Consider the following 12,931-nt stretch of genomic DNA (forward strand, 5'->3'; position numbering starts at 1 on the left):
TCATAAGACGATGAAAGATTGCTCAGGTTCTCACGTTGGTTCATATTGGCTGATGTGAGTGGCCATCGCATGTATGGATCTCTATGGCAGCTCCCCATACCTCTCTAGGAGGTCCGAGGTCACAGTTCACTAATAAGACTTCTCATATTCCAAGGACCAACACTCTGTAGATGAAAATACACAGCCATCACCCAGTTTCAGCGTTTGTTATTACTACTAGTTACTCAACAAGCAGTGGCCCTTGCAACAGAGGTATGTTGCTACTAGGTCAACTTCGACAGATCCCAACGAGCCACCACTAACACCGACTCCCTTAACAATTATATCAGTGGAAATCCATCAATAAAATCCAATCCGCCTTTCTACATAGTCGATGAGCGTGGAGGATCTCGGACCCAAAGCATTAAGGACAAGGTATCTCAGCTACGACGTTATTGCTCCTATGCTGATATAACCCAACTACACAGACCACTTATAGTTCTCCAATTCGTGAAGGAATAATGATATTCTGATAACCGGATCTCAACATGACTGAAGACAAAGTAACCGGTCAAGTAGACCACATCGAGAATGAGGGTAAAATCCCTAGCAATAGCAAGAATGAAGTTTCTATCACTAACATCCATCGGCAGCAGCAAAAGCAGGTTTGAAATGGGGTAACACTCCGAGCATTAATAACGCCACCAAAAAGAAAGGTAAAACCCCCAGTCCCGGTCACTTTGTACACCTGATCCCCGCCGAAAAAGCAGGAGAAATGCAGGAAAAAAGAGTGAACACGGTCTTATATGCTGAAATGAACCGAAATAAACTGGAAGGAAAGGGAAGCTTTTGGTCAAAGGTTTCCCAGACGGCGTGGGGAGGAGGATGAATCAAATAGTGGGCGAGGCCGGTGTATATGGAGAATTACGAGGGATTCTCCGCCGCAGGTTCACCAGACTCCCATTCAACTTTTGACCTAGTTCCTAGTATTGGGATTCCAACTCGGCCGAGGTACTGCCCTCTAGGCCTTTCTCATGTTCATTCAAGAGAAATATTGCGAGGTTTTAGTGTAACATTTGGGAATATGCACGCCACATTCAGGGCAATTGTGCAACAAAGCGAAGATACGCAAGGACTCTGATACTTTGAATATACGAGCAATGATGAAGAAATCCGAGAGTATTTACTGTAGTACGAACTACCACCATTCAAGCACTAACAGCCAACGAGATTCAATGTTGTTAAAATATACTGTTACACACAGATGCTACATATCTTGCAGGGAACAGCAATAAAGAACAAAACAGGAACGAGTCTGAAACAATGAGTCTCGATGCCAGACTATGTACATTTAGTTTCTCATTGCTGTATTATCTGATCCCCATGACAGCGATACCACATATTTCCTTTTTCTCGAAGGGCCATAAACATGTATTCATACGGGTTGATCCGGGGTGGGTAATTACGATAATTTTGCAATGGTCATATGATGAATAAAAGAAAATGTCATATCCCCGATGGCCAATGACAGGTAATCAGGATAAGTCAACAGGCATGGCTCGTAGGTGCATTTCGGGCTACACCCCCATATTGTGATACCTTTCTCTCGACTCCTCGAGTTCAGTTTGATCTTCGTACCACGCGAGGTTCGGTACCAAGATATTCAACAGTGTAATCGAGCCCTGCTCAATTGAATGATATATAAAAGGCTGAGAAGTGATCTTTTCCCGGCGCGTCAAATCTTGGTTACCTTAGTCTTTTTTCCCCTATCGATATTGATTAAACAGAATCCATACGCGCCGAAAACACTATTTAACACATCATCAATCAATTCTTCCGAATTTTTTCAACATGCAATTCCTCAAGACATTCTTGTTGGGTGCGTTGACTTTTGTAGTCCCGGCTTCAGCGGCCACTATTCAGAAGAGGGACACCGTTGATGTATGCTCTTTTTCTTATCAATAAGGTATTGACAATAGCTAATCCCTCGCTTAAACCTCTGCAGGTCTTCATCTGGGGCAGCGCAAACTTCAACGATTACACCGAATCCTATACCTTCAACCCCGGCGAATGTCAGGCGATTACTGCCCCATCGTAAGTCCAAGGTTAATCAACAGCACAAAAATAACTGATTGTTGATCGTGAGATACAGATCAGGGAGCGTGGGCTCCGCAACAGTTGACGAGAATGCTAGTTGCAACGTATACGCGTAAGTACTCCGATGACCGTAACTAACACATCAATCAGCAACTGAGCGAGTATATGCACAGGAGCTCCGACTGCTCGGGTAATGTAGCAGGAACATTCAGTGCTCCGGGTATCTCTGATACTGGCTCCCTTCGGAGCAGCTTCGGAAGCGTCGTGTGCACGATTCCTGGGAGTGGGAGCGGTGGTAGTGCAAGCACAACTTCGACCGCTGCCAGTGAGCCAACTGACGTTTGTGATCTGTAAGAGGGTTGAATGGTACGAGGTATCGGTATACAGTGCAGTACTGCACGGCAATATTAGTGACGAGGAATTCACCATGCAATTATCGTTGACAGCTATGCGCCTGAGGTTGGTGATAGTATTCCAGGGCAAGATCCCAGATTGAAGGTACTTAAGAAGTTAGATAAAATAAGATTCTATTATTTGATCATCATCGATAATATCAACACCAGACTATAACCTCCAAACCTAACCTAGGAAAACGCATGTGAGGAAAACGGCTACCCTAGTTCCGTCAAATTATGCTGCCCTTGTTGTCCATCATTGATATCACACACAGGTCTGACTACATCGTCAGCGTTATGCTCTTCATCCTCTTGTACTGTAGTTATACGACCACTCATTGTGGAGATAGCTGTCGTCGTATGGTCTCTGTTCGAGTTTTCCACAGTACTTCCCTCTTGAGAAACAGAAAGTGAAACTGCATCCGAGACTGAATTGTCTGACACTTGCCTATTTTGTGGTGGCCGTCCTGGATCCGATGAGCCAATTTCTGAGATATTTGACTCGTCACTCCGATATCCGATACTGAAGTTACTAGTGTGTCGGACGTTTTGGTGACTTGGCCTTGCTGGTGATTGACTACTATACATCATTTCGTCAATGTTAGGAGACACGAGTGGCGGAGATCTTTCAGGCTGGGTCCATTGCGTCTCATTCCAATGCGGTGATTGATCGTTGGAACCCATTTCGAAGACAGGAGTGCCGATACCTGGAAGATATTAGCACGAAGATATAGGACTTCACATTAGTTATTGACGTACTCTCCATTTCATGCAAAGCCATACTTCCAGCTTCTGAAACATGGCGGTCATGAATCTTCGAGGACACGACGGTAGCTCCGTCAATATCTGCAGCACCCAGTTCTGCTTGACTTTTACCGTCTTGCGTAGCTGTGCCGTGGAGCCATCGTAGTACAAACCCCCTTATTCCACTCGTGCTAACCTGTGTCTCGCTTGCTCTTGTACTCCTCCGTGGCTTTCGTCTCCGCCAAATCAAGAATAGAATTACGGCGACTGCGACAACTATCAACCCAAGTACAACACCTAGTACAGGCCCTACCCAAGTTGGAAGCCCGCTTCCACCTGTGACAGTGATCGTTGTCGGTCCCGGGGAAGGAGTGGATGTATTGGTTGAGTTTGTGGGGTGCAAGTCATAGGGATAATATGTTGCGATGGTTTTCGTGTAGGCCGTCGCAAAAACATCACCGATCGTTGGTGGTGGCTGAACCGTTGCACTTCCGTTCATACTGTTCGCTGTAAGTAAAATGTATTAGGTACGAAGAGGAGGATTCGTAAGAAGCACTTACTTGCCACCGATCTTTGCCGTGACCACATCTGGTACTCTATATTCGGCCCATACTCTAGGGTCATAAGAGTCCTGGAATCTTAAGTTGTTTAAGTTGAAGACTTCTGCAATGCCACCTTGGAGACAAATGACCGGGTTGCCAGCGTAGATTCCTCCTAGTATCATCATTTGGTCCGGGTATACCATGAAGCATTTGTGTCCACTTCTACCATGATTACTCTGTCCACTATAGGCGTGGGTCCATACCATTTGGGGTACTGACAGTATGTAGACATCGTCTGAAGGGATGCTGCTTTGGTTAATACCATCGTATCCACCGTATATGTATATGTTGAATGATGACTGATCTCTTGCAGGTGCTACCACGGAGCAGAACAGAGTCAACTGGGGCGGTATATCGCCAGTCGTGTTCTGTTGATACCATTTCTTGTTGGCAATATCGTATAGAGAAACCGTCTCCATGAATTTCGGGCTTATTTGAGTCTAGGTTCATGTTAGCAGACAGCCCACACAGAATTTGATTACACTTACACTGTCATTCGTTTGTGATGCATTCAATGCCTGAACGGCCGTTAAAGAGACTGGATTGATGACCCCCCCTATTGCAACAAGTACTCCGTTGTTGCCGGCTGGAATCCAAGCAAGTTCCGCATTCGCCCGTGCAGGGACAAAAGGCGGTAGTGTATCATTCGCCCAGGTCTCTTGCCTCATGACTGACATATTGACTGAGATTAGAGTGTTTGCCAGATTTTCTACAGATCCGCCCTCGTTGACAATGGGTCGCCAGCCTGCTCCTCGCATACCGCTGAAATAGTATCCCATGTTTTCACTTGGGGCAGAGACACTGGCGCCGTTCGTGACATAGCGTGTAATATTCGTGGGCAGGTCTTTGGTGATGAAACCAGCCGACCATGCTTGACGCGCTGGACCGTATTGGTATGCCTCGTAGCCTAGGATTGCATTTGCTGGAGGGGCGCTTGAACTGTTTGTCGCGTCGACGAGGCCTCTGCATTATCTTGTTAGATGGGCTATTGAATCATTCAATGATCTTACCCAAAGGTAATCCACTCATCGTTATTGGCAAACATGGCTCCGTCAACATAATTCGGTGCAATATTGTTGCTGGCTGACACGCCTGTCCTGGACAATGTCTTGAACAAGCCTGTGACATTGGTCGACCGGTTGAAGGGCTGGCCCAGATTGAGCGTATACACCACCCCATCGATGCCTCCTGGTTGATGTTAAAGAAATGAAGATGGTAAAAGTTGAAAAAATAGAGAGAGACGAACCGTCATTTTGAGGCGAGGCGTAGCTTCCATCCGAGAGGCCGCTGTTCTGGACGTTAGGAAGGAGCGACCGACATAGTTCAAAAGAGGAAGGCGCGACTCACACCTGCCACCACAATTCTCCGCCGTCCAGATAAATCGTGTCCCGGATGACATTCGCTGTTTTCTCCTTGTCAACTCTCTCTCTCTCTCTGTATCAGTTGAGCTCACCTCGAAATTGCGCCCAGTTGCACATCGACACATTCACTTCATTCTGCCATCCAAGTCCACCGACGCTTTTGACGAGCGTCCAGGCGATTATGCTGTTAATGAGCCAACGCAGCATGTTCCACTAATGCTCACCATACGGCACGAAGAGGTGTATTGTACAGTATCATCTCCCTTTGCTTGTGTACTGTCCTGCTGGTCAGCTTCCCAGAGGGCCCAAGGACGACATAGACGAGAACACAAGGCTGGACACTGCGGCAGACGAGACGTAGATGGGGCAAAATTCCGGAGTGCTGCAAAGTACAGACTTCCCCTCATCGCCTGCGTGGTGTGTTATCCTAAACCTGGAAGCTGCATGACTCCACCTGCAAATTGCCCAATGTGTCATGAGTATCTCAGCATGATAGGTACATTGTGGCCGGAAATACAATTGCGTTCCTCAGGAAATGTTGTACATGAGGTCTGGAAAGGCTACTGAACGGCTTCTTGCATATGGCCGTGGTCGAGATTTTCAGCTTGTCCAGCTTTTAGGCGTACCACTCTCTTGCCTATGAGGCTCAATGTCTCGTTGTTGACCAATCTGCGATGAATGCGGTCCGTCGTATGCATGGGTACGCTTTTATGCATACCAAGTTACAGGGAATATCCTGCTTATCTGACTAATCCTAATTGCTTGGATTGGGCCCGATGCGTGGGCAGAAATGAAAATTCCCCGTGTTGGCTAAAAGCAGACACACCTACGGCTTTAAAGTTGCATCAAATGGAGAAAAAAAGTCCGATCGTGCCAACACATATATACAAGAAAGATTTTCGGCAATGTACACCCCCCACAGCCTGGCCTGTGGCCGAAATGGTAGCCTGACTACACTGAGAACAATCAGGAGGGGTCAGTCGAGATATCAATTTGGCCCATGCATTGTTTATGCTGACTCAAGGCTGAGTTAAATTTTCACTGCTGTAAAGAGGGTGAGAAGTCAAGGTATTCATTTTTGGCTTCCAGCTCCATATGTAAGGCCGAGTTTCTCGCTTTTTCAAATTGTGATCCCAAAGAGCCCTCAGAGATATATTCTGTCGTTTTCGTTGTGTCGGTCGTCTTGAAGCAGAAAGACGAAGGGCTGGTCAACCATGCATCCAACATGGTCAATCCTTTACTTTTGTTTGGCAATCATGCCAATTTTTTGTATGGGAGAAAATCGCACAGATACCGATCCCAATACCTCTTCGCACTCAACTTCTGACACTGAAGGACTCGCCGAGGACTGTTTGTGCTCAGAATCTATAAGCACTTCAACCAGTACGACTACCACGGTGATCAGTGTCTATCCCCCCACACCTCCCATCATTACGTCCACAGGTACGTATACCAGTTGGTCTACAAGCTGGTCTACAAGTTGGTGGACAAGCTATTGGACCAGTTGGTCGACAAGTACCACTACACTCAGTATTCCTCCTACAACATGGATAACCACCAAGACAACTGTGTCTACGTCTACGAGCGCTTGGACAAGTACATCGACAAGCACTATCTACTATACTACAATCCCAGCAACGACTTCAACAAGCACGTCGACTACTACTACCACCACCACGTCTACTTTTACGGAAACAGAATCATGTGAGCCAACCACAACATCTACATCTCCTGTCACAATTACTTCACCTACTCTATCTACCTCTTCTATAACATCTACCTCACCTGTCACATCTATCTCACCTACTCTGTCTACATCTACCTCTCGATCTACCACTATAACTCTACCTATCTCTACTTCTCCGTCTATCTCTACAACTCCAACAACATCTACTCCTCTATCAACCTCAACTACTCCATCTACCTCTACTACTACGTCTATCTCTACAACTCCACCTACCTCAACTACCCCATCTACCTCTACTTCTCTATCTATCTCTACTTCTCTGTCTATCTCTACTTCTCTGTCTATCTCTACTTCTCTGTCTATCTCTACTTCTCTGTCTATCTCTACAACTCCATCTACCTCAACTACCCCATCTACATCTACCTCTCTATCTACTACTATAACTCTACCTATCTCTACTTCTCCGTCTATCTCTACAACTCCAACAACATCTACTCCTCTATCAACCTCAACTACTCCATCTACCTCTACTATTACGTCTATCTCTTCAACCAGCACCGGTTACAGCATCTCGGTATGTCCAAGCCGTATTGTGAATCCAACATATACAGCCCCCACGCCATTCCCAACAGACTACACTTGGGGCTGTAAACCGGGATATCTATGCCATCCAAAAAACAAACCTCCTGGCGGGGGAGAGTGCAATTTTGAAGCGGGACTTCCTGCAGCGTCTTTTTACTGTTCGCCAGATGAATGTATTCCAAGCCCTGAACTCATTCAGGATCCGGATAAAGGTTGGGGAGATGGTTATCACTCGAATAAAACCGGCACTTTTGAAGTAACTCCGGGCTATTTCAATCTCAATCCAACCGAATTCGGTCTCAACTACAGCATATTCACATTCCCTTGCGATGACGGAGGACGATATCTCAGTGGATTCTATAATCATGGCAATTCTCCAAAGGATAGTACCGGATATATACTTAACAGAAGAGCCAAGAGGCAAACAGGAGGCGCAGAGTATGTCCCGCCCGTCTGCTACCCCCAGTGCAATAAGGTGGCCCTCGAAGGGGAGAAAGAAGGGAAAACAAAATCTCTGTGTGACAGCTCTTCTGTTTTTATGACATTGTTGAGGGACTGCAATTTGTGCATATCGGCTCATAGTACCGGTGAAACAACCCAAGACCCGCCTCCTTTTGAGCCGTGGTTATTTTATTGCTCGTCGTTGGACGCAGTGACGTCATCCAGCAGTACTACTACAGCAACCACCACATCAACGGTGCCAAAACTTCCTGATTCCACTGCAGCTGGTACGATTACGAGTACAAGCACTACCACAACCGTCACCCAGCCACAGACCACCAGCTCTTCAACTTCTTCTCCCTCTCAGACCTCAATAACAGTCACATCTACTACTACGATATCTCCCTCAGGCTTGTCGTCAAAAACAACGCCGACTTCTTCCGCTAGTCAGGCGACTGAGATGACAACAACAGTTTCTACTACGGCAACCAGCACGAGTCCAACATCTACTCTATCTCTTTCGAGTGTTTCTAGTACGCCCAGTGCGTCTAGTATATCTGGTACATCCACCCCTAGTACATCTACGTCTAGTACCCCTAGCACTTTGAGGGCAGCTGCCACTTCTACTACATTCACTACATCTAGTACATCTACCAGCTCTCGGACCTCTGCAAGGTCATCATCCACGTCGACTGGTCTATTGAATACTCCGAGTGGTAGCCTTACATCGAGCTCCTCAACGCCAACCACTTCAACAACTTCAAAAACAAGTACCGGGGCCATTGACACTCTTCCATCGCCTAATAGCACTTCCAGTGTCAGTTCTGCTAGTGTTGGCGTGACAAGCAGCGCGACGGCCCCTGGAAACACTGTCAGTACTCCCATTCTCAATCCAGGAACTATCAGCGGCACCAGGACGCCGTCTCCAATAATTTCGGGCGTCACTGAAACGGTTCCTGCTACGACAACTGGCTTCTCTCACGGAGCTTCATCGCGTATTTCCCAGTCGATTTCTGGCAGATCTCTTATTACCATCAGCGCTGGAATATGGTTCTTGATTACATTATTCTAAAGGGAGAGTCGAAGACAGTGTCGCTTGTAGCTGATGGTTAATCAGATTGAATTCTTTCTTCTTTTAATATAACCTTTGAATTATATGGAAACTTAGGAAACAGATTAATCTTAATAACACATTTTCTGTTTACTTATTCATGTTTTTTTCTGTTTACAAACATGAATAAGTCTGGAATAGAAATAGACATATGTGCTTTTTGTAAGTCTACTGTGTACGGTGAGAAGACTCTTAACATTCAAATAATTATATTAAATAAGCATATACATGCTACCACCTTAGTAGGCGATGATAGTGTATACAACTCCTGTCATGATTTATGGTGGCTGGTTTGCTAGAATTTTGTCATGTTAAAGTGTAAGATTATATAAAAGTGGAGGGCACTGCATTAACAAAGTATTCCTTGTGATTAATGACAGATGTAAGACTGTATAGAAATATTCATAGTGTCTGTTTGTATTCTCTGGCGCATTCCAATCATAGACTAATCACCTTCTAATAATGTACAATGAATTACCATGATATCCTCATTCGTGTTCATGACGACCTTCGATCAGTCAAAATGACCACACATGTACTTTCGATCCTCGAGTAGCTTCTCTCTCTCGACCTTGAGTTCCTCAATCCAGTCCAAATAGGTAATAAATCTCTCATACTCCCACCTCATCTCATCAAAAACCTTCATTGCCTCCTTCATATCCTTGTTCTTACCAACCACCTTGTCTGGGGCAAACTCTTTGGCAGAAGAAGGTAGATCGGGGCGCCAAGTTTGTTCCATCACCTTGAGTTTTTCGACTTGTTCTTGTGCTGTTTCAAGTACACGATCCAATTGAGTGCTGTTTTCGGCCAGACGCGAAGAAATCTCTGCGATGTCCCCACGGCAAAGGGTCATGGCGAGTTGTTTGGAGGCGTACGAAGTGGTGGATTTGATGATTTTGTAAGCTAGGTCGAATTCTGCGCGTGTGTTGAGTGTTGGGGAAGATAGTTGCGCTACCAGTAACTTTGCAGGTGTTGGAGTTGGAGTAATAGGCGCATTTCTGGCTTTGTAAATGCTTGTTGAGGAAGAGTTTGACGTCGAGTGCTGGCGACGCTTCTTGGATTTGTCTAGAGGAAGAGGAGGCATTGAGAAGCGCACTTTTGGCGTATTTGATCTGGCTTTGTGGGCGACTTGTAAAATAGCTTCAGCAATGGACAGGTTGTGAGTTGGGACGTGAGAGGGCATACTTTGGTCGTTGTTAAGCTTGTGGTTGGAGAGACATGGAACAAGTATGACAGACGTCATATCGCGAGAGATTTTCATACTTGGATTCGATTGCAGATTTTGATTGGAAAAGAGTGCGTCAGATTATCAATCTCTACAGGTTGAGAATGAGTTCGTAAAAAGAGACTTGATCACTTTCTCGTGTCGAAAGAATTAGACGAGGCGTTTAGGATTGACAGCCATCAACGATTGTCGTTGGACACAAATGGATTAAATTCAGCGGCATTGTCCTTCAATTGCAGCCAGACTGTTTGACGTCAAGGGAGGTTGGTTCATTGTCCATGATAGTTGTTGATGTGAGCATGTGACTGCTTCGCTAGAGAGCAATAGATAGTCATGGACATGGGATGGATTGTATTGCCCAAAGAGATAACAGCTTTAGATAAAAGGAGCTCAGATTGGCAATCCATCAATGAGCCAGTTCAAAGCTAGCAGGATAATCTGCTATAGTAGATTGTAGAACATTCAATTATATTAATCATTCATCACTATCATGACCATAATTGATAGGACATTATATAATGCAATTTGTGGTACTATGCGTTCAACATCAACAATTCAGAATCAAGGACGGTCCTTTCGCTTCTCAACCTTGGCCACAAAATGCCATGGCTGCACACAGAAAGCTCCATTAACATCGCCATCGATTGTATAATTCATGTCTGCCAATTCGAGGTCAACCTCCCTCAATACAGTAATCAAGGTAAGCCAGCTCCATTGCCAAGCATACTTGGTTCCAAAGCACCGTCTCTTCCCATTTCCAAAGCCCTTCTTTACTCCTGAAGGCAGTCTATCGTATGCTTCACCAAACATGCGCTCTGGGCGGAAAGCCTCTGGGTCATCGAAGACGGCGGGGTCACGATTCACAGCACCGAGAACAGCAATGAGAGCTTGGTTGCTGGGCAGTTGATATTGGCCACCGGCTAGCGAAACATATGGTCCCGTGTTCACGTCCGGGCGCGGTTCGATATTGAAACCGGGTGCGACAGCAGATAAACGCATGGACTCGCGAAGTATCGCGTTGCAAAACTGGAATTGTTGGAGGTTCTCGTAGGTGAGCTCTCTGTCAGCACCTAAAATAGAGTCTATTTCCTCGCGGGCTCTGGTGATGTACTGGGGGTTCTTGAGCAAGTAGTACAGCGCGAAACTGACAAGACAAGGTGATGTTGCAGATCCGATAAAGATGTTGATGATTTCATCAATGATTTGTTCATGGTCAAGAGAGGCACCGGTCTCGGGGTCTTTGCCGTTCAACATCACATTGAGCATGTCATCAAACGTTCCCTGTTCCTGCTTACGCTTTGCGATGACATCGGCACAGAACGATCGCATGATTTTGATATCCTTGTCATAGCCACGCTGGTGAATCAGCCAGTTCAGTAATTTCGGGCGTGTCGGGCGCTTCACAGCTTCCATGGTGGATTTGTCAATGGAAGTGAGAAAGGCGGGGAAAGGCCCTGACATCCAGTCACCCTTTTGGTGGAAGAAGGTCCAAACAGCCACTTGCAGGTTGAGTCGCTTGAGACCATCTGCTACATTCACCTTTTGTCTCGGTTTGGATGTCCAGAAAGGAACAATGGCCGCGATGCTGTCGCGCTGATCGTTGAAGGTGATTTTGTTCGACTCGTCCGATACCCAGGGGGTCATGATGCGATGGGCAGGCCCCCAAATCTTTTCGCTTTCGGATTCATAGGCTGTAAATAGAGATGCATGGACGGCCTGGCGAATTTCGACAATAGGGCCATTGACACATTTTCGGAAGCGAGTCTCGTCACATATTTCTTCTAAGAGCGCCGCATTGCAAATGAAGACGATTTGTGTGCCGAGAGCATTGATTTTGAATATAGGACCTCGAGCACAGTCAGTATTAAGATTGTGCGCAATTTCATATCTTTACGTACCCCATTTGGCAGCCAATTTGTTCAGAGAGCCCCACGTGTTGCTTGGGTCGACGTCAAAGATGTTCCCTAGCAATGGTACACCAGGAGGCTGAGGGATCTTGCTTGTCATGTTGATGGAAGTTGTCACTCGCACATGAGAAGATGCGAAAAACCGAGAATACAAACGAAGATTAAAACACGGGCTGCAAGCCACTACGTCGTGTGGGATAAATCGCGAGTTTCCTGTGCTAGGGTCTGGGAATGAGCCAGAGCCCTCAGATCAACCTCAGCCAGCCGAGGGCGCAAGATTTGAACTAAAACACGGGTCTGGCATAGTTCTGCAGCTCTTTCACCGCTAACTTTGAATATGGAGCGATTTGTTAACGTCCCAAGTCAGTGCATTAAAGAGAAGTCGCGGATTCGTCATACTGCATGCAGTGGAAGGGAGATGGCCGGAAAGCGGGAGTCGGAGCGGTTCGTCGATCTGGACCACATCTCAAAACCCAAGAATGGGAAGCCTTCTAACCTCGATCAACTTGGATCAAGGCTTAGATGGGGGGGATTGTCCAGCGGCCATTGGCGAGTTTGTAGGGAGAAGAGCTTGCCGAGACGCCAATCTCGGAGCTACTCGTCGTAGCGCTCTGATGGGTTCGGAGGTGGAGTTCCTCTGCTGAACAGTGGGCATCACTAGTCGATGTAGCACTCACACTCGGACACGACGAGTGCTGAAGTGGACACGAAGCCTTGCGCTTGATCCAACAAATCCATGCGAAAAAATCACTGTGATTGAACTGAAAAGCAAGTTGTAAGAAAGTGCCCATAGGATGAAG

General features: G+C 46.2%; 5 protein-coding genes across 5 annotated transcripts, besides 2 other annotated features; 2 read left to right on the top strand and 3 right to left on the bottom strand.

Annotated features, from left to right (window-relative positions):
• The first annotated feature begins 1,613 nt into the window (after positions 1-1,613).
• TSTA_111950 (uncharacterized protein) lies at positions 1,614-2,574 on the top strand. The gene is made up of 4 exons (XM_002481306.1): positions 1,614-1,920; positions 1,985-2,073; positions 2,132-2,188; positions 2,250-2,574. The coding sequence occupies exons 1-4, from the start codon at positions 1,831-1,833 to the stop codon at positions 2,428-2,430; spliced, it is 417 nt and encodes a 138-aa protein (XP_002481351.1). The 5' UTR covers positions 1,614-1,830; the 3' UTR covers positions 2,431-2,574.
• Positions 2,575-2,633: 59 nt separating this feature from the next.
• On the bottom strand, positions 2,634-5,461 carry TSTA_111960 (uncharacterized protein). Its single transcript, XM_002481307.1, has 8 exons — positions 5,271-5,461; positions 5,165-5,219; positions 5,064-5,104; positions 4,828-5,005; positions 4,306-4,780; positions 3,776-4,257; positions 3,231-3,715; positions 2,634-3,178 (listed from the first exon to the last, which is right to left on the bottom strand). The coding sequence occupies exons 1-8, from the start codon at positions 5,383-5,385 to the stop codon at positions 2,688-2,690; spliced, it is 2,322 nt and encodes a 773-aa protein (XP_002481352.1). The 5' UTR covers positions 5,386-5,461; the 3' UTR covers positions 2,634-2,687.
• A 973-nt stretch (positions 5,462-6,434) lies between these two features.
• TSTA_111970 (uncharacterized protein) lies at positions 6,435-9,091 on the top strand (the record flags this gene model as incomplete). The annotated part of the gene is made up of 3 exons (XM_002481308.1): positions 6,435-6,621; positions 6,888-7,439; positions 7,477-9,091. 3 exons carry the CDS (start codon positions 6,435-6,437, stop codon positions 8,958-8,960), a joined length of 2,223 nt encoding a protein of 740 aa, XP_002481353.1. The 3' UTR covers positions 8,961-9,091.
• Positions 6,932-7,050: a microsatellite.
• Positions 7,166-7,338: a microsatellite.
• Positions 9,092-9,323: 232 nt separating the features above from the next.
• On the bottom strand, positions 9,324-10,182 carry TSTA_111980 (uncharacterized protein; the record flags this gene model as incomplete). Its single annotated transcript, XM_002481309.1, has 2 exons — positions 9,324-9,387; positions 9,539-10,182. The coding sequence occupies 2 exons, from the start codon at positions 10,180-10,182 to the stop codon at positions 9,324-9,326; spliced, it is 708 nt and encodes a 235-aa protein (XP_002481354.1).
• A 373-nt stretch (positions 10,183-10,555) lies between these two features.
• Positions 10,556-12,485, bottom strand: TSTA_111990 (cytochrome P450, putative). The gene is made up of 2 exons (XM_002481310.1): positions 12,123-12,485; positions 10,556-12,071 (listed from the first exon to the last, which is right to left on the bottom strand). The coding sequence occupies exons 1-2, from the start codon at positions 12,229-12,231 to the stop codon at positions 10,786-10,788; spliced, it is 1,395 nt and encodes a 464-aa protein (XP_002481355.1). The 5' UTR covers positions 12,232-12,485; the 3' UTR covers positions 10,556-10,785.
• Between the last annotated feature and the right edge of the window lie 446 nt (positions 12,486-12,931).

This window comes from Talaromyces stipitatus, genomic scaffold (genome assembly GCF_000003125.1).
Source record: "Talaromyces stipitatus ATCC 10500 scf_1105507295555 genomic scaffold, whole genome shotgun sequence".
Taxonomy (NCBI): domain Eukaryota; kingdom Fungi; phylum Ascomycota; class Eurotiomycetes; order Eurotiales; family Trichocomaceae; genus Talaromyces; species Talaromyces stipitatus.

Excerpts from the sequence above, each read along its gene's own strand:
- TSTA_111960 (XM_002481307.1), bottom strand. The coding sequence starts at position 5,385 with ATGCTGCGTTGGCTCATTAACAGCATAATCGCCTGGACGCTCGTCAAA. Across the intron at positions 5,105-5,164 it reads GGAGAATTGTGGTGGCAGGT|CGGCCTCTCGGATGGAAGCT; the intron begins GTGAGTCGCGCC and ends CGTCCAGAACAG. Across the intron at positions 4,258-4,305 it reads CATCACAAACGAATGACAGT|ACTCAAATAAGCCCGAAATT; the intron begins GTAAGTGTAATC and ends ACATGAACCTAG.
- TSTA_111950 (XM_002481306.1), top strand. The coding sequence starts at position 1,831 with ATGCAATTCCTCAAGACATTCTTGTTGGGTGCGTTGACTTTTGTAGTC. Across the intron at positions 1,921-1,984 it reads AGAAGAGGGACACCGTTGAT|GTCTTCATCTGGGGCAGCGC; the intron begins GTATGCTCTTTT and ends AAACCTCTGCAG. Across the intron at positions 2,074-2,131 it reads CAGGCGATTACTGCCCCATC|ATCAGGGAGCGTGGGCTCCG; the intron begins GTAAGTCCAAGG and ends CGTGAGATACAG.
- TSTA_111990 (XM_002481310.1), bottom strand. The coding sequence starts at position 12,231 with ATGACAAGCAAGATCCCTCAGCCTCCTGGTGTACCATTGCTAGGGAAC. Across the intron at positions 12,072-12,122 it reads CAAATTGGCTGCCAAATGGG|GTCCTATATTCAAAATCAAT; the intron begins GTACGTAAAGAT and ends ACTGTGCTCGAG.